Source organism: Artemia franciscana, chromosome 19 (genome assembly GCF_032884065.1).
Source record: "Artemia franciscana chromosome 19, ASM3288406v1, whole genome shotgun sequence".
Taxonomy (NCBI): Eukaryota; Metazoa; Arthropoda; class Branchiopoda; order Anostraca; family Artemiidae; genus Artemia; species Artemia franciscana.
The window spans coordinates 5,057,448-5,082,965 of NC_088881.1; the positions used below are offsets into that span (position 1 = coordinate 5,057,448).

The 25,518-nt window shown below is 34.5% G+C and overlaps 1 protein-coding gene and 1 long non-coding RNA gene across 2 annotated transcripts in view; both read right to left on the reverse strand.

Annotated features, from left to right (window-relative positions):
- Positions 1-18,357: 18,357 nt before the first annotated feature.
- LOC136039643 (uncharacterized) lies at positions 18,358-18,810 on the reverse strand. The gene has a single exon (XM_065723542.1). It carries the CDS (start codon positions 18,808-18,810, stop codon positions 18,358-18,360), a length of 453 nt encoding a protein of 150 aa, XP_065579614.1.
- A 1,111-nt stretch (positions 18,811-19,921) lies between these two features.
- LOC136039191 (uncharacterized) overlaps positions 19,922-25,518 on the reverse strand; it is a 44,463-nt gene continuing 38,866 nt past the window's right edge. Inside the window, exons 3-4 of the long non-coding RNA XR_010620391.1 lie at positions 23,424-23,461; positions 19,922-20,109 (exon numbers count right to left, since the gene is read on the reverse strand). This is a non-coding gene — a long non-coding RNA (uncharacterized LOC136039191). The remainder of the gene's footprint in view (positions 20,110-23,423; positions 23,462-25,518) is intronic.

The window sequence follows — 25,518 nt, forward strand, 5'->3', positions numbered from 1 at the left end:
TTTAAAAAACGTTTTGTTTTTAATTACAAATGGCAATTTAATTACAATTTTGTTTGAAATGAGCCAATAAACAGCTCTCAAAGACGCTCCAGTGCCAAGCTCTAAGGGGAAAAAATAGATGCCCTCGATATCATAAATCAGATGTATAGATAGATAGATAGATAGATAGATAAGTGTATTTCAAAAACCCGTGGGCCATATACACACAAAATATAAATAAATAACAAACAAGCAAGGAAATTAACAACAGTACGAACACGCACAAAAAACAGAATTCAACGCAAAAAGTACCAAATCTAACTACAAAAGAAATTAATCATATAAAACTTTTTCTTCTTATTAAAGATTTTTCTATATATACTCCCACTCGAAATATTGTGGTTGGGTTACTATTTTGTAGAATACCCGGAAGCATCAAATTAATCCCATGCAAATAAATTTCCCGTAAATCCAAGAGCACCGGGCATTTCCGGAGAAAATGATCCAAGTCTTCATCATCATCTTTACAAAGAGGACAAAGATACCGCCTATCAGGACCAACTATCATTTTATTTTTGTCGAACGTTTTTTGCCTGTTCTGGATCAGATGTATATGGATATATACAAGAGAATATCTTGGCTGTAACCACTTTTCATAATTTTCAAACCAATATATTTTCCTTGCTTTTCATGCCAAAGGACAATTAGTTTCCTATATAGTGGTATTGGAAATGATGGTTCTAATAGTATACTTCTTTTTTTTTTATCTGAGTCTAGTCTTAGGAGTTATGTGTTATTTTGTGTTTTACGATGAGACGTGATTGTTTCTTACTGGGTTGATAGCTTTCGCTGCAATCCAGATTAAATTATAGTGAAAGTAAGGTCGAAATTGCTAACCTTCACTTATCCGCTAGTAATATTTTAAACTACGAACTTCTTTAAGTTGAACTGTCCAAAACTTTTCAATTAGTTACTTGATAATATTTGCAATTTTTGTAGAACCAAGTCAAAATAAAACTATCTTGAAGATGAAATTGCCATTATAAAAATAAGCAAAAAGAAGAACTATTTATATTATATATTTATAATACACAGAAGCATAATTTTGTTTTACAATCTGACCAAAGTATCCGATATTTTATAATAATTTCTTTTTTTTCAAAGTATTTTTTTCTCTCCTTTCATTAATATTCCTTTAAAAATCGACTAGCTTACACATTGGTTCTATAATTTTTGCTTTAACCTTGATTAGTGATAGCTAAGCCTGTGAGTGTGATAGTTGAACTACGATAACTGCATAAACGGTTTCTTTTTTTTCCAAACATTCCACTAAGATAGCAGGGCACTAAAACATCATTGAGAGAGGTTTAGTGGCTCATTTTAATAGAAATTAATCTGGTTAAAACTTGTTTTAATTAACAATATTTTTTCTTAAATAATCATTTTTACGAAAAACTGCGTTTTTCATATACAAGACTGATGAATGACGTCGTAATCGTAGTTTGTTATCTGGGAAGATAACAGGGTCTGACAAAAAATTTGATTAATTAACTGAAACTGAATAACTATATCAAACTTTGAAAGTTTGATATAAGAAGGCGATTCAAAGAAAAATTTTAGTATAAATCTTACAATGACAGAAGAAAAGGCCCAGGAAGCTGCTCAAAGAGTTAATTCAAAGAGAAATTTGAGTATAAATCTTACAATGGCAGAAGAAACAGGCAAGGAAGCTGCTCAAAGAGTAAATACCAAAAGGTTTGCGGCTAACAGAGAAAGTAAGAAAAGAAAGCTTGCCGAGGAATCACAAGAACAGCGTGAAAACAGGCTTGCGTCTCAAAGAGAAATTACCATAAAAAATCGTGCCGAGGAATCACAAGAACAACGTGAAAACAGGTTCGCGGCTCAAAGAGAAATTACCAAAAGAAAGCGTGCCGAGGAAGCTGCTCAAAGAGTTAATTCAAAGAGAAATGTTTGTATAAATCCTACAATGGCAGAAGAAACAGCCGAGGAACCTGCTCAAAGAGTAAATGCCAAAAGGCTTGCGGCTAACAAAGAAAGTAAGAAAAGAAAGCGTGCCGAGGAATCACAGAGTTAATGCCAAAAGGCTTGCGGATTTGCGTCTCAAAGAGAAATTACCCATAAAAATTGTGCCGAGGAATCACAAGAACAACGCGAAAACAGGCTAGCAGCTAAAAGAGAAATTACAAAAAAGAAAATCAAATCATTGAAGCATTGCGGCTAATAGATAAAGTAAGAAAAGAAAGCGTGCCGAGGAATCACAAGAAAAGGATGAAAACAGGCTTGTGTCTCAAAGAGAAATTACCAAAAAAAATCGTGCCGAGGAATCGCAAGAACAACGTGAAAACAGGCTCGCGGCTCAAAGAGAAATTATCAAAAGAAAGCGTGCCGAGGAAGCTGCTCAAAGAGCTAATTCAAAGAGAAATTTTAGTATAAATAATGGCAGAAGAAACAGCCGAGGAAGCTGATCAAAGAGTTAATACCAAAAGGCTTGCGGCTAATAGAGAAAGTAAAAAAAGAAAGCGTGCCGAGGAATCACAAGAACAGCGTGAAAACAGGCTTGTGTCTCAAAGAGAAATTACCAAAAAAACGTGCCGAGGAATCACAAGAACAACATGAAAACAGGCTCGCGGCTCAAAGAGAAATTATCAAAAGAAAGCGTGCCGAGGAAGCTGCTCAAAGAGCTAATTCAAAGAGAAATTTTAGTATAAATAATGGCAGAAGAAACAGCCGAGGAAGCTGATCAAAGAGTTAATACCAAAAGGCTTGCGGCTAATAGAGAAAGTAAAAAAAGAAAGCTTGCCGAGGAATCACAAGAACAGCGTGAAAACAGGCTTGTGTCTCAAAGAGAAATTACCAAAAAAAATCGTGCCGAGGAATCAGAAGAACAACGTGAAAACAGGCTCGCGGCTCAAAGAGAAATTACCAAAAGAAAGCGTACCGAGGAATCACAAGAACAACGTGAAAACAGGCTTGTGGTTCAAAGAGATAATGCCAAAGGAAAGCGTGCCGAGGAATCACAAGAGCAACCTGAAATTTATCGCCTGGCATTCAGGTATAGCCCAGTCGAGGATTATAGCTTCTTGAGTAGATGTGTTCAAATTGGGACTATGTCTAAAATTTGTCCCTATTGCAAGGCCTTGAAATTTGATAGTGAAACAATGGGAATGTGTTGCGATTCAGGATAAGTTAAACTTCCTCAACTGGCTTCACCACCAGAGCCAATGAAGACTTTGCTTACTGGAACTACGTTAGAATCTAAGCGTTTTTTGTTAAACATCAGAAAATATAACTCATGTTTCCAAATGACGTTGTTTGGTGCCCAAACCGAAAATCAAGATCAATCTATGCCTACTTTCAAAGTAAAAGGGCAAATTTATCATAGAGCAGGGTCCCTTCTACCATTCTCAGGCGAGAATCATAAATGTTTACAATTGTACTTAATCAGTGATAGAAATTCTGAATTGAATGCACGTCGTGAAATTTCTCCCGACGTTGAAAGGACTATCGTTTCCCGATTGCAACATCTTTTCCACGAAAATAATGATTTATTGCTCCTGTTCAAAACAGCAATCGATTTGGTGCCTACTGATACGCATAAAATTGTTATTTCCGCTGACAAAACACCTACTGGCCAACATGTACGTAGATACAATGATCCAACTATCGACGAAGTGGCAATCGTTATGGTCGGTAATGTTTTTGCCTCAAGATATTGTTCTTCATAAGCGAAACGCTCAGTCGGTAAGAATTGCTGAAACTCATTGATGCTACGATGCCCTACATTATCTTATCATTTTTTGGAATGGAGCCGACGGCTATCACTTTAATAATAAAATGATAGATCCATCCACTAACAAACAAATGGATAAGAAATGCAGCGCAATAAATGGTTATTACTATAGACTAATGATTCGTCAGGATGAAGACAATTATATTTTTAAATGCCGTCAATTGTTTCATCAATACATCGTTGATATGTATGAAAAGATTGAATCAGAACGTTTGCTATTTATCCGTCTGAATCAGACCAAGCTCCACTCTGGACAATACATTTATTTGCGAGATGTAGTTGTAAATGACGGTAATACCACTAACGTTGGAAGATTAACGATTTTACCTTCGTCATGTGCTGGCAGTCCCCGTCATATGCATGGCTATGCTTAAGATGCTACTGCGTATGCTCGTCTTTATGGTCGTCCAGATTTATTTATTACATTTATATGTAATCAATCTTGGAACGAGATACAACAGCTTTTACTTCAAGGACAATTGGCGGTTCATAGACATGACATTACGGCTCGTGTCTTCTTGCAAAAGTTGAAATCACTGATAAACTACATAGTAAAATTTGAAGTGTTTGGGTCAGTGCGATGCTGGATGTACTCAGTAAAATGGCAAAAACGAGGATTGCCACACGCACATATACTAATCTGGCTACATGATAAAATTACTTCTAATGAAATTGACGATGTGATTTTCGCTGAAATACCTGATGAAAATGTCGATGAGGGCTTATATGTTATTGTGGTAAAAAAAAAATATGAAACATGGACCTTGTGGTGCACTGAATGAAAAATCACCATGCATGACCAAAGGAAGGTGCACAAAACAATATCCTCGACTTTTAGTACCCAACACAATTACTGGGACTGATGGTTACCCACAATATAGAAGATCTACTGAAGATGGTGGTAAAACAGTAATAACAAAGAAGCGTAACGGTAACGGCGAAGCGCCACACCAACAGCTAGTATAAAAATAAAAAAGCTAAAAAACTAAAAGAAAAGAAAAAACTAAAATAGAAAAAAAAAGAAAAATAAAAAAATTTAAAAAATAAAAAAAGGTAAAAACTAAAAAGAAAAATAAAGCTAAAAAAATCAAAAAAGCTAAAAAAAAGAAAAAACTAAAAAACAGAAAAAAGTAAAAAAAATAAATAAATAAAAAAGGTAAAAACTAAAAAGAAAAATAAAGCTAAAAAAAGTAAAAAAGCTAAAAAACTAAAAAAAGAAAAAACTAAAAAGCAGAAAAAACTAAAAAAGAAAAAAACAAAAAAAGAAAAACTAAAAAAAAAAAAGAAAAAAAGAAAAAAAAATATAAAAGAAAAAACTATAAAAACTAAAAAGGAGAAAAAAACTAAAAATTAAGGAAGAAAATGAAAATTAAAAAAGGAAAAGAAGAAAAAAACTAAAAAAGGAAAAAAATTAAAAAAACTAAAACGGAAAAAAAGATAAAATCTATATATATATATAAATAAGTTGTATGCAAATTTTTTGTAAAAAGACGTTTGCATATGACGTCATTATAAGTATATTAAAGCCCAGGACACCGGAATACAAATGACGACCGTGACACCGGGACACAGGGAATATAAATGACGACCGGGACACTCAAAGAAAAATTACGGACCGGGACACAAATGACGACCGGAACACCGAGACACAGGGACACAACTACAACGGGGACGCTAAGGAGGGGCAGAGGGGGATATATAAATGACAAAATCACCATGAACAAAGCTCAAGTTCAATCATTAGAAAAATACGGTATAGATCTGAATACGGATTGTTTTTCCCATGGACAATTATATGTTGCAAGGTCAAGAGTCGGTAAACCTGACAATCTATTTATATGCACAGACAATGGGACAGCAAAGAATGTTGTATATTCGCAAAACATATATATATATATATATATATATATATATATATATATACTAGCTGTTGGGGTGGCGCTTCGCGCCACCCCAACACCTAGTTGGTGGGGCGCTTCGTGCCCCCCCAAGCCCCCCCGCGCGCGTAAGTCGTTACGCGCCATATTAGTTACGCGCCATTGTAGTTGTGTCCCTGTGTCCCACCTGTGAATATAGATAGATTTATATATGTGTTTCAAACTACGTAAAGATTGCGAATATACAACATTCTTGGCTTTCCCATTGTCTGTGCATATACAAAGCCGTATGTAGTAATAATGACGTCATATGCAAACGCTCTTTTTACAAAAAAACAAACATGCATACACACAACTTGTTTTTATATTGATAGATAGATAGATAGATACAATACAAATTAACTGCGTAAAACTTGCGACTATACAACATTCTTCGCTGTCCAATTGTCGCTGCATATAAATAGATTGTCAGGTTTACAGACCCTCGAACATGCAACGTACAATTGTCCATGGGGAAAACAATCAGTATTAAGATCTATACCACATTTTTCAAATGATTGACCTTGAGCTTTGTTAATGATGATTGCAAAGGCTAATTGAATTGGGAATTGCAATCTTTTAAATTGAAAAGGCAGATCCGTTGGAATCATGGGAATGCGATTAATAAGAACAGCCTCACCCTCAAAAGGCCCTGTCAAGATTGTGGCCTCTATTAGGTTTTCCATTGTTTTTTTTTTACGGCAAGTCGCGTGCCTTTGCAAATCTTTGGTGGGTTGATATTTCTTAAAAGTATTATTGGTACGCCTATTTTTAGTTGTAGCACGTGTGGTGGAAACCCTGAAGGATCTATGGAATTTAAAAATTCAGATGGATAATTAACCGCTTCATTTGGTTCCAAAACTGTGTCGACTGACTTGTAAAGGACTGCCTGGTCTCGAATCTTGGTCAAAACAATATTGTTGATTTCGTGGACGTCTATATTTTTGGGTGCGAGAATCTTTCTTTCACTTAGCCATTCATTATTTTTATAATTTTTTAGAATATTCGGAAATACTTTTTCAATCAATTCATTTTTGGACGTCACTAAATTACAGAAATCAGCAGATAGTTGTATACGTCCTGAAATTGAGTCTACTGGGAGCTTTCCGTTTCCAATTGCCAGCAATTGATCTGAAAATGTTTGACCAGAGTCATCGTTTTGCAATCGGACACGCATATTTGTAGTTAATTTTAATATTTTTACGTGTGCCCATAAATTAGAATTTTTCAGGCAAGCATTCATTTCGTCTGCAGGAGTTGATTTAGGTATTATAGGTAATGTTTGCCTGAAATCTCCCGCAAGCAATATTAATGTGCTGCCAAAGGGTTTCGACTTCCCTCTCAAATCTTTCGAGTATTGATCCAGAGCCTCGAGCGATTTTTTGTGTGCCATTGTGCACTCATCCCAAATAATAAGTTCGCATTGCTGCAATACTTTACCCATCCCAGATGATTTGAAAATATTGCACGTGGGAGTTTCTGTAGAATGCAAATTCAGAGGCAATTTCAAAGCGGAATGAGCAGTTCTTCCAACAGGCAGCAATGTTGCAGCTATTCCGGACGACGCAATTGCCAACGCTATATCATTTTTTGATCGAATTGATGCCAGAATCAGTTTTATCACAAACGTTTTACCAGTACCTCCTGGCGCATCCAAAAAGAAAATTTTTCCAACGTTGTTATCGACACAATGCATTATCGTATAATAAATGTCTTTTTGTTCCGACGTTAACTTGGAAATTTTATTTTGTACATACGACAATAGATCACTCGTACTTTAACTTTGTTCACGCTCCAATTCTACACATGTCGAAACAGCAGCGATACGGTTAGGTGAAGGCATTCCCAAATCCTGAAGAGGTTTGTTTGCCATACGTACGCACAAATCTTCTATAATAACTAAAGTGTAGTTATAAATTTCTGATGTAAAATCAAAAGTCATATCTGACGTCTCTAACTGTTTTCGATGGAGTATATCTTCGGACATTTTTGACTTATATTTTTCCAATAACTCTGTAGGAGCTGATGGAGAGCAAGTTGTTAAAATGATGCCAAACAATGTACGAATTTGACTTGGGGTTGACGTTTCGCACACGTCATTGATGCAGTTATCCCAGTGTTGGTCATTCTCCAATAATTCAGACCTTGGCATGCACTACGGTAAGTGTCATGTATAGTACCGTTTACAGTTCTCAAATACTCAAAGGATGTCGGACCGGGTACATTCACCAAAAGCAGGCGTAGAAAGAAGCATTCATGTTGATTGGGGTGAACGGTGTAGAGTCTTCCTATCGTGGTATCTTTGAAGATGGTAGGTTGGCCGTCGACTGACTTACCCTGTTTATAAATTTGCCCTTTTACTTTGAAAGTAGACATAAATTGATCTGGATTTTCGATTTGGGCTTCAAACGACGTCACTTGGAAACATGAGTTGTATTTTCTGATTTTTGACAAAAAACGCTTAGATTCTGACGTAGTTCCAGCAAGGAAAGTCTTCAATGGCTCTGGTGGTGCAGCCAATAGAGGAAGTTGATTCCTCGGCACGCTTTCTTTTCTTACTTTCTCTATCAGCAGCAAGCCTGATTTCTTGCTGTTCTTGTGATTCCTCAGCACGCCTTCTTTTTTCACTTTCTCTTTTAGCAGCAAGTCTGCTTTCGCGTTGCTCTGGTAGTTCCTCGGCACGCTTTCTGTTCTTTCTTTCTCTATCAGCCTCAAGCCTGTTTCCTTGCTGTTCTTTTGATTCCTCGGCACGCTTTCTTTTCTGACTTTCTCTATCAGCAGCAAGTTTTTTGGCATAGACTCTTTGAGCATCTTCATCGGCTTTGCCATTGTAAGTTCATCAGTCATTTTAAACTTAAACATTAATAGATTTCTACGTGAACATATATGTCTTAAATATCTTTAATGACGTCACCGTCATAGCAAAAATGACGACAACTAACTTTATGATTAAATATCTTTAATGACGTCAACGTCAAAGCAAAAATGACGACAACTAACTTCATGACGTCAGTCAATACAGAAACATGACGTCACCTGACAGACAGACAGACACACAGACAGACAACTTATTTTTATATATATAGATTAATATATATATATATATATATATATATATATATATATATATATATATATATATATATATATATATATATACATCTATCTATATTCACGGGTGGGACACAGGGACGCAACTACAATGGCGTGTAACATGACGTCTTATTCATAGAGGCAACAATGTTGAAAGGGCCTTCTGAGGGTGAGGCTGTTCTTGTTCCTCGCATTTCCATGATTCCAACGGATCAGCCTTTTCAATTTAAAAGATTGCAATTCCCAATTCGATTAGTATTTGCAATCACCATCAAGCGCAAGGGCAATCATTAGAAAAATGCTGTATAGATCTTAATACGGATTGTTTTTCCCATGGACAATTACATGTTGCGTGCTCAAGAGTCGGTAAACCGGACAATCTATTTATATGCACAGGCAATGGAACAGCGAAGAATGTTGTGTATCCACAAGTTTTACGCAGTTAAAAATTAGCACATATCCGTTGTATATATATGAGAATCCATATATAGAAGGCTGCCACGTGCAATTAGACTGGTCCCAGCTAGTCTATATATATAAATCTGTAGTGTCCTTTCGTCTTTACGGTACACCGTTACACGGTATTACCGTTATTACCGTTACACAAGCTCAAAAATTTGAGGCTCTTTTTAAATTTTATTAAATTGCTTAAAATGTGAAAAACTGGTGATTGCACAAATATTTCAATATATTTTAACAATGGATTAAAGAAATTCGAAAACCTTAAAACAGAAAACCAAAAGTTTGAAGTTTAGTAGAAATTGTTGAAGTTTAGAATGCTTGCTGCTCAAAGAAAATTTGTCAAAGTGTCAATTAATGTCAAAAAGAAATTACTATTAAATTGCTGAAAATGTAAAAAAAAAACTAGTGATAGCACAAATATTTCTATATTTTTGACAATGGATTAAAGCAATTCGAAAACCTTAAAACCGAAATCTAAACCCATTTACGTCATCAATTCGATCCAAAAATGACATAGCGTTGCCAGGATCCAGAACATCCAGGATCCAGAATCCATATATAGAAGCCTGCCGCGTGCCATGATGGGGCCTGGCAGCGAAGCAGACAAGACCCAGCACTGTCTACGGTTAGAAGACAAGGGACAATGAGAATCCATATATAGAAGCCTGCCACGTGCCATTCTGGGGCCCAGCACCGTGCTAGGGTCCCTGGGGACCAGTGACAGAGCCGCAGGGACCCAGAACTGTCTGTGGTTAGAACATAAGGGACAATGAGAATCCAAATGTAGAAGCCTGCCACGTGCCATGCTGGGGTATGGCGACGAAGCCGCCGGGACCCAGCTAGTACTGTTATAAAAATTATGTTTTTTAGAGTTTCGGTTACAATTGAGCCGGGTTGCATCTAACTAAAAGTTCGTTACCAAAAACTGTTTGAAAATTTTATACCGGGTTTCAGGTATATCCGAAGATCTGATTAATCCGATGATTCCTGGTGTTATTAAAAATGGAGTTATTTGTAAGAAATGATTCTATTTTAAAAACTATTTTGTTTTTAATTACAAAAGGCAATAAACGTAGCAGTTCCCTTTATTAACAGGCCGCAGTAACCAGTCCGAAAATCAGTGCAGGGGCGAGCCAAGCTCGTAATCAAGCGTCAGTTAATTCAGAATAAATTAACTCACAGGGATGATTCACAATGAATGAAGGAACCTAGGAACAAGGAAAGTGTAACCAACTATTCCTCGCAATTTGCGGGTAACTTAATACCGGCAGGTACAATACGTCACTTGTGGGAGACTCCTTCTCCTCTTCTGCTTATTCCTAGCACGCTTTTTAATTATATGAAATCAAAAAGTATCTATGGTCATTGAAATAATCCGAGTTTAAACCACTGAATTAATGCAGGTTTAAAATCCAAAAAAATATATTCACTCTGAATCTAGGTCAAGTTGAGCCATAGCAAATATTATTAAATAAAAACTGAATTACCTGCGGCCACTGAATTGATTCAATTTCACAGCACTGAATTAATAGAAGTCAAAAATAGGCTTTAATATCCAATAGATCGAAAGAGGTGTTATTCCTGGAGATGGGAGGGGATATTGGAGAAATTTTCTATGAGGGTTCTTCCTTGAAAGCAAAAGCTGTATTATAGAAGGATAGCTGGATTTCCCGGGATTATTAAATAAAACAAATAGAAATTAAATAAAAACAATAAGTTTTACTCAACTGAAAATAAGGAGCAGCATCATAACTTAAAACCAACAGAAATTAAATAAAAACAACAAGTTTTATTCAACTGAAAATAAGGAACTACATCACAACTTAAAACAAATAGAAATTAAATAAAAACAACAAGTTTTATTCAATTGAAAATAAGGAACATCATCACAAACGTAAATTGAATTAAAACAACAAATTTTACTCAACTGAAAATAAGGGACAGCATCATAACTTAAAACAAACAGAAATTAAATAAAAAGAACAATTTTTATTCAAGTAAAAATAAGGAGAAGCATCACAACTTAAAACAAATAGATATTAAATAAAAACAATAAGTTTTATTCAACTGAAAATAAGGAACAGCATCACAACTTAAAATAAACAGAAACTATTACGTGTGTAAGGGGGTTATGCCCTCCTCGATACTTTGCTCTTCAAGCTAAAGTTTAACTTTTCGTCCCAAATCCTTAAGAACAAATAAAATATATGTGTTGCATTTGTTGTATTTCATCTTCAAAATTGTTTCATGCTCTATCTTTTTGTTCCATGTTCCAGTCTCCATTTTCGAAATTGATATGTATTTTCATAAATTGAATATTTTTTTTTGCAAAAGAAAAAAGCATGAGGTTCAATGCCACTCCTATTTTAAAAAGTTTTGAACTTCTTATGAAATTTCATATGAACACAAAATAAATTTATTTTTTAGAAGAAAAGTAATTGGCAAAACCAGGTTAAGAGTTTTATATAATTATGTAAAAATGAATTATTTAGATATATTAGCAGCAAAAATTTTAGCGTTGTTTATGTTTTAAAATGTGTTAGAGATTGTACGAAAGTTTTTATGAATATTACAAAGGATTTACCTTAAAAACCTAAAAAACATAGGATTTTACCCAAAATATACGAGTCTTAATCAAATATTTTATATAGTAAAAAAAGTTTTACATTGGTTTCAGAAAGTTTTTTTAGAAGTTAGGCGGCCAATTACTGATTAGAAATCATTAAGTTGTCAAAGTGAACGAACTTACCTTTAGAGAGTATTTTGTAGCAAATCATTGATAAAAAAAAGCAATCTTATCAAAAGGGATTTTTTTAAAGAAAAAAAATCGATACAGCTATTATTTGTGAATTTAATGAATTAACAAGGGTCCCTAGCTTCTAGGGTCCTTACCCTCGCCGTTACAGTGTTGCTACACTGAGCCGTTACAGTGTTGGCACAGTGTCGCTACACTGAGTTTTAACTCCATTTTACCAAGCTGAGATCATATCCACTGTGCCACTATCTGTGCCACTGTACCACTGTCCCACTATCCACTGTGCCACTGAAGACTCAGCAACTATTTGTAAAACGACCAAAAGGTCGTTATGTGTAGTTATCCAAATTTTGAAAAGTATTTCTGAGGCGATTTAAATAAAAAAGGCAATTTTTTAACTGAAAGTGAGGAACAATGTTAAAACTTAAAATGAACATAGATTATTACGTGTAAGAAGGGGTTTGCTCCTCCTCAACCCCTTGCTCTTTGCACTAAAGTTGACTCTGTCTCAACTCTACTTTTTAAACTACAAAACTCTAGCGTAAAGAGCGAGGTATTGAGGAGGGGGCAGCCCCTTTTACATAATGAATAGTCTCTTTTCGTTTTAAGTTTTACAGTCGCTCCTTATTTTCATTTTGAAAAAAACTTTTTCCTGCTTTTTTTCTGATCGTTTTACGTTTCACAATTTTACAATTTCACGGCATAAATAATGCCGTGAAAAATAATGCCACAAATATATATAATAACATATATATATATATATATATATATATATATATATATATATATATATATATATATATATATATATATATATATATATATATATATATATATATATATATATATATATATATTCTCCTGATGAGCCCTTTGTTGGGTTGTTGCCTCTGAAATATTTGTCTTTTTTTACTGTTTTTTATATTTGGTAAATTACGACTTATACTTACTTACGACACGACTGCCTGTCCATGGATTATTCTTTATGGTTGATTGTGTATGGCTATGCTGTTTGACCTATGTGATTGTATGGATGAGTAGGGTTAAGGCCCCATTCAAGTACTGATCTATATTAATTACTAATGTAGGAAAACAGTCTTCGTTTTCTCCTTCTGTCTTTCTTTTTTTTTTATGTGTTTTCGCTGCTGCATTGGTGATTTCTTTCTTCATTATATATATATATATATATATATATATATATATATATATATATATATATATATATATATATATATATATATATATATATATATATATATATATATATATATATATATATATATATATATATATATATATATATAAATATATATATATATATATATATATATATATATATATATATATATATATATATATATATATATATATATATATATATATTTATATATATATATATATATATATATATATATATATATATATATATATATATATATATATATATATATATATATATATATATATATATATATATATATATATATATATATATATATATATATATATATATATATATATATATATATATATATATATATATATATACATTTCAAGTCGACATAATAAGCCAATTCTTTTCATCCATCTTTTAATATCAAAATCCCAGTTTTTAGAATTTCAGTTGCTTTTGCTCCACGTCGCTCCTTACTTACACTTCAATGCCACGAACTGTTTAGCTAGGAATTTGAAAAGTAACAGCTGAACAAATTGAAGTCTTGTAGAATGAAAAGGAATAAAAAGACTCATAAAATCTTATTGACGTCTATAGAAACTGTGCCAGAATAGATTAATGCCAAGTCCTAAGACATTGCTAAAATTAGATCATTGTGAATATCACTTCTGGTATAAAAAATATTGCCAATACGGTAGAAGAAATTACAAACGCTAATATTTAAATAAGCTCAAAACATTTCAAAGTGTCTAATTTTTTATGTTTTTATGGGCATCTTATGTTTGTTTTGTATGGATTTTGTCATGCCTTTTTTCCTGAGTTTATAAAATGAAGCTGCATATTTCAAGCATAGGTGAATATAGGTTGAAACCTTTTGGAGGGGTATCGATGAGACCATTCGGGGGGTTGGCAGAAATAGCTCTTGAAGAGACCCTTTAAACCAATCTCAGGGCTAAATCTGAGACAGTTAGAAAGGAAAAGAATACCCCCCTCTCCGAGAAGAAACAAAAATGAAATCAATCAAAATTTGTACTTAAACTCGGACAAATCTATCAATTTTCATGAACAAACTTGCTGTCAATACTTTACCTCTATGTATGATATTATAGGTTTACCTTATCCCCCTACTTCAATAATTTTTTTGACCCCATGTAGTCTAATGAGCAAGTGACAGTAATTACAACCGTCAACTATGGTTCTATAAAGAGAGCACTTAGTGGCAGTAGACGGTAATGACGAGTGACGGTAGACAGTAGTCAAGTAAGGTTATATAAAATGAGCAATTAGTGACTGTAGATGGTAATGACAAGTGACAGTAGACAGTGGTCAAGTATAGTTCTGTAAAGTAAGCAATTAGTGACGGTAGACGGTATTAACAAGTTATGGTAGACAGTAGTCAAGTAAGGCTATATAAAGTGAGCAATTAGTGACTGTAGATGAGAATGACAAGTGACAGTAGACAGTGGTCAAGTTTAGTTATATAAAGTGAGCAATTAGTGACGGTAGACAGTAGTCAAGTAAGATTCTATAAAGTGAGCAATTAGTGACGGTAGATGGTAATGACAAGTGACGGCAGACAGTAGTCAAGTAAGGTTCTATAAAGTGAACAATTAGTGACGGTAGGTGGAAATGACAAGTGATGGTAATGACAGTGGTCAAGCATGGTTATAAAAAGAGAGCACTAAGAAAGGTGGGGGAAGACTTGTCAAATGTTTTTTAGATGACTTGTTTACGGATAGTGTTAGGTGTTATTTGATGAATCATATGTCAATCTAAAAGCTGCACGAAAAGTTTGATTTTATCCCACTTTCCAGGGCTGACTACAAAATAGGATGAGATAGTCAAGACACATTTTAAGGACGAAAGATAGTAACTTTCTATAGACCGTCCTTTTTGGCCATCCATCTGGGGCTAGAAGAAAAGCAGGTCGTCCCTGGATTGGGTGGGAAGATGTCACAAGTAGGGATTTGAAGGAAACTTGCACTTTAACTCCTTATTCAACACCAGACTACCTAGTAACCTCACTTCTTACATTAATACCAGTAATATTTTTCTCTAATATACCACTAGTCATTTTAAATAATTTTTCTGGTAGATCATAGAAGGATAGAACTTTCAATAGACCTTTTCTATCGGCTATATCAAATGCCACTTCATTATCAATAAAGCTGAAGAATAGAGGGTTTTCATACATTTTTCAAAAAATAACCTAACAGTTTAAATTTGGTCTACGTATCCTCTCTCCTTCCTGAAACAATACAAAGCGATCCACTGAAACCAAAAAATTCTAGAAAAATTATCCAGTAATCAGAATTTGTTGCAATACTTTGTCACTTACTAGGCTATAGTTTCTTCGAGAGATGCCACTCCTCAAGGACACCCAGCAGTGCAGTTTACATCCGTGGCTCTGGCTGGTTAAAAATCGTAAGAGGCCCACCCCGACGCCACTGCTCTGGCTGGCTGGTTAAAGAATTAATTAACTAATGATTGTTGTCCAATTTAGGACTCGAAAGGGATTTCCCCTCAGTGGAATTGAGTGCTAACCAGTTTGACCATTAAAACAAATTTACAGAGCATTACTAAAACACAGAAAAGCATTCAAAACTAAAAAAAGGAAAAACAAAACATTAAATAACCTGAGAGAGGTTGAAATATAAGCAAAAAGTGCCATGAATCAAAAAAAGGTGGGAACCATAGCATCAATTTCCAGAAAGTGGACTGATATTAGAGGAAAATTTAAGCTATATTAAGATGTCCTTCTGAGACATCTTAATGAAAATGTATCGTTCCTATTGCTCTATTAGACGCGTTTGCAAAAATATAGAGAAACATTTCTTATTCGGTTATTTCTCAGAGCTTTTAATTAAAATGTTAAGTTTCTTTGAACCAAAGCTACGAATAATTTACCCTAAAGTGAGAATATTTGGTTAGCCACCCTTACCGAAGACCCTCTAGAGGGGAGGAGGGGGTTATTAGAGACAAAGTCTTATTAACGCTTTAGTTCATGTTTTACAAAGCTCCTATAAGCAAAAATAATGAATTTTCCATTTTGTTGGAAGAAGAGAGATCACGGACGCATGTGTGCTGTGGGACAGTCTTTTTGGCTAAAATAAATGTATTTATTAGCCGTTTTTTGTAGGGCTCCCTACAACTTTAAAAACGAATGTGCCCCCGTACGGCATCACTGCCTCTGAAATTCGCGAGTAAATAGGTGTATAAATTTTTTGATAATTCTAAATTAACTATCCCAGAATTTTCACACAATAGCATTTTAGCCTTCTTTTGGCTAGTATTGGTTTTTTGCACCACAAAATTTTTGAAAAACTATTTTGCTGTGGGATAGTTTTTTTGGCTAAAATAAACGCCTGTGTTAGCTGTTTATTTTTTAGGACTTTCTGCACATTTTAAAAATGGATTCGCTACTGTGTGGTATTATTGGCTCTAAGAATCGCAGCTCAATATGCATATAGATTTTCAATAATTAACTATCTGAGAATTTTCACAAAATAGCTTTCTGGCCTTCTCTTGGCTTAATTGTTGTTTTGCGCCACAAATGGCTGAAAACACCGCATTGCTGTGGGATAATGTTTCTAGCTAAACTTGTTGTATTTCTATTTTGTTTTCATAAAAGTTGTTTCATGTTGATTTTTCCCTCGTGACACATGTTGCATATTGTTTATTTTTTCTCTTTGTGACACTTGTTCTACGTTAATTTCTTTCCTCTTTGAAACTAGTTACAAACTGATGTTTTTTTGTTCATGAAACATGTTGTATATTGATTCCTTCTTCCTGAAACGTGTGGTATACCATATGACGATAAGACCTTTGCTAAAGCTGTTCTATTAACAGAATCGAAAGCTTGCTCATAATCTATAAAACTGAGGACCAAAGGTGTTTGACAACGAAGCCACTTCGCAATTATTAACCTACGAGTGAAAACTTGGTCGACACATCCTCTACCTTTTCTAAAACCACAATGTTCTTCTCTTAAAACTTTGTCTGCAGCATCTACCAGTCTTAAAAGTACCACCTTATTACGCGATTTACGTCCTACAGAGATCAGACTAATGCCTCGATAATTACGACACTCATGGTTTTCATCTTTCTTATACAGTTGTGTTATTAAGGTTTAAGTACTTCCCCATTTAAAAAAATTATATTCATCATCTTAAGTAGCTTATTTCTAACCTCAGAGCCACCATATTTAAGAAACTCATTTATCACACTATCAGCATCCGGATCAATATTATTGTGTAATCCTTTTAGTACTGTTGCTAGTTCTTCCTCACAAAACAAATCTTTCTTCAAATCAAAGGTATCACAAACTTTTTCATTTTCATTTTTATCTTTGCCTGCAACTGTATCTCGGTTTAGCACATTCTCAAAAAATTCTGCCCATCTCTCTTTAACTCTTTCATTATCACTAGTTGTGACCCCACTCCTAGCTTGAACTAGACCCAGTTCGTATTGACTACTCCCTCTCAATTTATTAACATACCACTATAATATTTTAATAATATGCCGTCTAGCTGCATCTTCCAGATCCTCAGCAATTTTATCCATTTTGTTTTATAAGATCTATCACTCAGATAATTCTTGTAAAAGCCCCTTCTACTCTCTATTAAACATAAAGCTTTTCCACTAGTATTCCTAGCTATAGTCTTAACTTTCGTCTCTAAGACACCATCAGAAACTTCACAAATTATTTTCCAAAATTATTCCATATATCTTCCAGATTGTGAAGTTTTAAACTCTCAAACTTAGTATTTAACTGTTCCTGGAAAGCGTCTCTGAAATTTTCATCTTGGAGTCTACCAGCATCATAACTTCCCAGGAGGTAGTAACCCTTCTGAGATTTCAGCTTTAAATCAACCTTAGACACTACTAGATGGTGATCTTTACTTTTAAAATCAATAACAACACTCCTATATACCCTAGTATCTTGTATTAAGCCTGCTAGTCTTTGGTTTAAAAAATAACATAATCAATAAGGTTTGTTGTCTTACCATCACGTGAATACCATGTCAAGTTATGGGCCATTTTATGACCAAACACCGTATTGGTTATAACTAGGTTGTTACACCTACAAAATTGTAAAAGTCTGTTTCCATTACTGTTTCCTTTTCCTACCAAATTTACTTAGGCTAGGATACCATCTATTCCTATTTCAACCAACCTGGGCGTTAAAATATCCTAGTAAAAACACCATATTTCTACCTGGTGCTCTGTCTATTTCCTCCTGTAACTGTAAGTAAAATTCATCTGAGTCACTCTTTTCTCCGTCAGTTGGTTCAAGAGGGGCATATACTACTATAACTGATACCCTGAACTTTTTAGTCGTGAAATGAGTAATTAGTGTTCTAGTACTAGTACCTTTCAAGGCAAAACAAGCCTTAGCAGCTTCCTTATTTATTATGAACCCTATTCCCTGCCTATGTACTCTATCCTTCCTGCTTGAGTGAACAAACTCTATGTCACCTAATTTCATGTTTCCTACTTCGGGGATATACTTTTTGGAAACTCCTAGTAAGTCTAGTTCAAACCGTCTGAATTCTTCAGTCAAAATGTCGAAACAATAGCTATTTTTTAATGTCGTAACTTTCCAAGTTCGAATTTTCATGTTCTTTAAATCATTGAAATTATTTTGGCATCAGGAAAAGCAATGATCCCAGATACTAATGCAGGACGGGGACCAAGATATTTTCTTAAATTTACAACGAAGCGCTTAAACCGGCTTAGAATCGGACAGCATGAAGTCCCTGTGTCCTTCAATTTGGTTGGAGGCTTTGCGTGATCCTGGGCCCAACTTGATCAAAACATGGTTTTCAGCACTTGGCGATGCTCTTTTATCAACAAGAGTTGAAATCCTAGACAGACAGTCCTAAGCCTATTGCCTCCAACTCATTATATATTCATGCCTACAAATATTATGCTACTACGGGAAGGAAGCCGATAGTAGATAAATTAACTAGGAAGAAGTTTTCAGCCCGAAAACGCCCATCAAAACAGACAAAGCCCAAAAGAAATATCCAATAGCTAGAATTCCGTGCGAATGATGTGTTGTTTACTAGGCTATAATGTCCTCGAGGGCACCACTCTTTAAGTGGGAAAAGTTGACTGCAAGATCCCCAGTCGTGCAAGTACCCTGAAAGGGTCGAGGCAGCCCTTTGCAGAGGCCGTTGTCCACAGACATGAATCTTACGCCCTGTCACCTTTGTCCTCCTATAGAGGATTCTTCTACGATGGTGTTCTGCATCACCATATAATTCAACTCATTACTGGGATTTAACCCATTACTGCTCTTACAAGTTTATCATACCCCTCTGGGGGATAACCTTTAACTTAAGGTATATATTTGCTCTTCAGGAGGCTATTTTGTGACAAGTCCACAGCCATAACATGCACAAAAGAACAATATTTTTCACTAATTAAATTCATTGGACTCAAATTTATCCGTTCATTGAGCCAGAATTTTGATTCTGCCAAGAGTATATCCAAGATTTTCGAGAGGGGGGGTGTTTTTTCTGGCTATTTTACAAAATAAAATTTAAAAAAGCATCACAAGTCTGTTTATAATTATGCATATTTGTTACGCTTCCAAGAGTCAGATCAAAATTAAAGGGGGGGGGGTCAAAACCCAAAGCCCCTCCCTAAAAAAAAAACTGCACACCAAATTTCTAGAATTAGAAGATAGGTACAATCACGAGACACATAAACTATAAATGCACGTGAGAGAAGCCAGGCTTTTATTAAAGAAACAATAGACATACCGTACACTAAAGTAATAATATAAACTAAATAATTTTAAAGAATTCGAGAAAAGTACTCCACAAACATTGTTCTAGAACTATGATCTTCTACAAGTTAGAAAAAAAGTGACTTCAGCGGAGCTGCTCATTCACACATTCTTGATCACACCCTGAAATAGAAAAGGAAAATGAAAGTCTTCTAAATTTTTTAGGAGTAAAAACATATGGGGAACTCATATTTTTCTTTAGTTTAATACTTTGTGACATTTATTATGGCAAATCATTTGTTCTACTTATGATTCAAGTAAAAAATAATAACTTAAAAACGCCGAGTTAAACTAGTCACCAATGCTAAAACCTAATACAAGCAGAGTAAAACTAAAAACAAACAGAAGCCGCTGCAAATAATTAAATATTGTTATTTGATAAGCAGAAAATGAAGCATATAATAATGCCGCTTTAGGCCATTATATTGATCTGCAGCATTATATAGGCCATTATATTGATCTGCAGCCTATAGGCCACCACGAGGGAAAACGGCGTACCTGACAAGCTGATTCACCTGATCAAGATATATTCTGCAGGTATGAAACCTCAGACTAGAGCTAATAGGAAAAATCATAAAATCGCGAAGAAAGGAAGAAAACGAGGACAATAGGCAGCCAGTGAAAAAATTTAAACATTATCCGAATGTTTCGGTGAAGACCTCCGCTTGACCGTCCTATGTGCAAAATAAAACTGATAAAAATATATAAAACCAAAGCTTAAAAAAAGACAAAACTAAAATCGGACGATGCTTTCTCAGTAGCAGTGAACGGTGAAAGTGTAACTCTTAACCGTTACTCAGAAAGTTTCATCCTATTTAGTTTTTATTTTGTTTCGAGGTTTGGTTTTTTTGTATTTTTATCTGTTTTGTTCTGCACTTAGGACGGGCAATCAGAAGTCTTGGCCAAAATGTTTGCATGATTTTTAATTTTTTCACAGACTGTTTGCTGTCCTCATTTTCTTTCTTTCTTCACGATTTTATATTTTATCATGATTGTCCAGTGTGGTCCCAGAAATTGTTTCTAAGCTGACGAAATCATTTCCCCTTTTTTATATCGAGTAGGGAGTAAGACGAAGAGTCTCTTGCCAAGTAGAGACCTCTCCCGTGCCACTCAGTGGATCCCCATGTGGTGGATAGGAGATAAACAAAAGTTTGAAGAACTATAAATCGTTGTATTAGAAAGTGATAATTTACAAAAGATACTGGATATTTTGGTCACATATTTGGTACAGTGACCGTCATCAGCAGAAATACTAAAATAAAAGAATTAAGACCGACTATATTAGTGAGACCACAGGCACTTTAACAGGACATTAACCCCTTCAAATCCCAACCCCGATGTGTTTTATTAAACTTCTTTAAGGTGGAGGTGTGAATACATCATAGGGAATGTTTTCTAAGAGATGTAAGTGTCTGTTACTTAAAGAACTTACGAGGGCCCACCGAATCAGGATTTTTTTTTTCTAATAAGGAATGTTATAGTCCATTCGCCAAGCTGGGAAGTCACTGTTGCTAAAGGAAATTTATCATGGTCCAATATTTACATGTGAGGGTGACGTAATTATGCGTTACTTTCTAGATTTGCTTCAGTATTATTTCTGTATCAGAAGGGTAAACATCTACATTTTATTTTAAAACGTGAAGATGCAATATTCCAAGAAGGCGTGTGTACATGATAGCGTTGTAGTAGCATTAAATTCCAAGAAAGAGAAATACTTGAAATATGAACAAAGTGCTAATAGTAACAAGTAATGGATTTAATTTGTTCAGAAATGCTGAATATATTATCAATGGAAAATTTATTGAAAGTATTGATTATGCAGGCATAACTACTACAGTTAGAAACCTATTAGGATTTTCAAATGACTATAGTCGAACCGCAGTTTGATCTGTTGATTCCTTTAAAGCAAAAAATATGTTTGATAAGAATTTTACATCTTTTGCAGCTGGTAGGGGAACCATTATAACAAAACGAAATAAAGCTTTTAATAATGGTTTTATTTAAAAGATTTAATAAAACAGAAGAAAGTCACGTGGTTAGTATGTTTTTACCATTATCACGATTATTTTGATTTTGTCAAGATATTAACCGTGTTCTTAGATGTGTTACACACCAAATTATATTAAAATGAATCGATTTTTCTAATATGATCATAAAATCTGGAGCTCAAAATGTTGAAGTAGGCGTAATGCATTTGTCATGAATGTTACCAATATTAAATCCCAGTTTACCTATAGTGACACAATTAGAAGCTGAATTAACAAATAAGGCAGAAAAATTTAAATTAGGATTAGGAAAGGGTAGGTCCTTACTAAACCTACCAAACTACATATGATAATCGTCATCTTTAAATAAGATTTTCTTAACTGCTGGCAATATCTTCCATGCGGTTTAGTTACTTACTTACATTAAAAAAAAATGCATACTCTCTCGTCAGAATAGAAATTCCAAACCCCAATGGATAATATTTCTACTCTTTGGAGGAATTTCGCTCTTAAACAATAAATCTAATTACATTAAATAATGGGCAATAGATTTACGTTCCTTCTTCCTTCCAATTAAGCCTGTTAAGTTAATTTCGGTACCTAACTTTCACAAGGTATCAAAAATCTGTTGTTGAAAGGTTTTTTTATTCATCAATTTAAGATGTTTCTTTCTTTAATTCCCCTTGATCCAACTATTTAATCATTTAAATTTCGAGTCAGACAAAAGAGTGTTTTTTTGGGGGGGAGAGGGTATGACCTCAACTTAAATTTTTTTAGGTTAAAGGTGGCAAATAAACGTTTAAAACCAATCAGAGAAGAAAAAACCCTTACTATTTTCAGGTCCACCCCCCAAAGCAGTCTTCTATCCTTTCTTGGAGATATTCCACGATATTGGCTCAGGAAATGATTCCTGAAATTTTCAAGCTTTGGACTTATGTAGCTGTATAGCCATTAAAACAAATGTTTTGCCCCATTTTCGGCCCTCTGTTTGGACAATCCATATTTTTCAATTTTATATTGCAAATGGCTGCCTTCTTCCAAGAAGTTGAAGAGATAATCTTTGAGCAGACTGCCATTTTGGGAATGCCAGCTGGCTCAGCAAATTTTTTAATGTAATACGGTCTTTTTGGCCCAATAAGCTAAGGACGTAAATTTCAATCTCAGGCATGAAAGAATATTGAACTTCCGCCCTTACAAACACACACACACACACACACACACACAATTCTGAGGTTCTTTTGGTCCAAGGACCGATCTGTGGAAGTTTTTTATGCGATGGGACATTTAAGACCTTCTTTCAACGTCATAACCAATAGTCAATCGGCATTTTTGATACCAAGACTTTAAATACTTCTAAAGCAAACTTGGTTAGATTGGTTCCTGAAAACTTCAATCGATATTCGTAATATTCAAGATGCATAAAAAGTCTAGGATTTGATAAGAAATACTTACCACTCTTACACCCATTCTTTCAAATCCATTCCTCAAAACTGAAAGAAAAAATCAAAAGATAAAGTAAAAGTAAAGACATAGGAGAAAGTAAAAAAATAGGCTAAAGGATAAAGCATAGAGTAAACGAATAGATGGAATTGGGAGCCTTACAGGACATTAGAATGCGTACAGACTAATCATTGTATTTCATTTTTAATTGTTTAAAATTGATTGCTGAATTGCATCTGCTAAAGACTTCGACTCTATTTTACAGTGTCGTAGCTTTTACAGTTGACCCCCTTTGAGGACCGTTTTGTGGATTTATTTTTTGAAGTCTCATATCAGAGTTTCTAAAATAGATCACTTTTGGAAAGCTTTTTGCTGACTATTCTTCCTCCTTTGTGGAGTTTTCCAGACATAAATTTACGTAGAATGTCCCAGAATCCTACTCAGAAGGTGTAAGCCAACAAAGGGTGACTAGAGACTTCAGCATGCTCAGATTCAGCCTTTACAAGAATCAAGGTTGCTACTCCTAGTGATTTGTCACGATTTCTAGTGATTTTTATATTGCCTAAATAAAAATCACTAAATTTGGACATACATCACAAGATTATGAATGAAAATCACTATAATCCTGTGATTTTATTTGTCACCAGGTGGCAGCCGTGGCGAGAATACAAACATCCATCGAATTGGCTAGCTTAAGCTTTATCTGGCTTCTAGAACATTTTTGAGAGCTAACTCTCTTCGACTAGACAATGAGTACATGGATTAATCACAAGACTAAATTTTCAATTAAATTTCATAAAATTTTATTTCTGAGTAGTATCTCCCAGGGACTTCCATTTTTGGAAGTCCTGAATGGAATCCATGATTCCATTTTTACAGTGTTACAGTTCCCACAATTAACCCCTTTATTGGTCCCTTTTTTGGAGTCTCCTAGGTTCACATTGATAGAAAATATCCATGTCCCGTTCAGAAGGAGAAAGCCATCAGAAGGTGATAGCTTCACCGCTTATCAATTCTAGCTAGCCCTGTACATGGCTAGATAAAGAGTACACAACCACAAAAATTTTCAATTGAATGATTTGAAAGTAACCTTAATATGAACATAATAAGGACACTGACTAATCACACAATTAAATTTTCAATTAGAATTAATTAACTTCTATATTTGAATTGTGTCTGCCGGAGAATTTGATCCTGCTTTCACAATCTCACACCATCGCAATAAATTACTTTCAAGGACTCTTTTACTAGTTTTTCTTGTTTCTTTTTTGTCATTTTCAAGCTCCCCGTCGTCTCATCTATACAATTTGCCTCAAAACCCTTGTTAGAGGGAAATCAGTCGTCAGAAGTTGACGGAAGAACTTCATGTGTGCTGATTAAGCCACTACGAGAATATCCTGGCTGTATCCAATAATTTTAACCAGCTTTAGGTTTGTACTTCCCTTTGAAAGTTTGGGTGTGTTCTTTACTTGTAGCCCAGCATATTTCAACATTTCGGAAGTCCAACAGTGTCTCAGTAATAGGTCACAATTCAGCTTTCATTCGATAGCTGAGACTCATTTTTCCTTTTAACTGATTGCATTTTTTGTGGATTTTTAATTTGCATTTTTCTTAAGCTCTTGAACAATTTGAAAATAATCAAAAGTATGCAAAAATAAATAAAAACTTTTAATTAAAAAAAAGTTTACATCATATTGGAAGAAAAGTTCTCCACTTTATCGCTCACCGAACAAATACATATGGAGCGAATGATCCAATGACATGAGTATTTTGTTTCTTAGGAGCTGAGTTAGAGCTATAAACTTGTTGAAGATGATATCCTGGAGATTACCCCCCCCCCCCGCCTCCTAGAGTTTGAAAATATTTTATCCTCCCCACCCCAAACTAAATTGCTGTGAATCAAAGCGTGAACCAATCTTCATACATAGTTTCTTAAACATACAAGTAAATTGAATAAACTTCACTAATACAGTGTGCGATCTACCAGTGATTCATCATAATGATTGAATTAAAACTAGACAATGCTCCTGTCGTAGAAAAAAAGAAGAAAAAATACGATTCAAAACAAATTCTATAGTATTTCATGATGATATTTTCCCATTCATCT

Coding starts and splice junctions, on each gene's coding strand:
- LOC136039643 (XM_065723542.1), bottom strand. CDS start 18,810: ATGAAAATTCGAACTTGGAAAGTTACGACATTAAAAAATAGCTATTGT.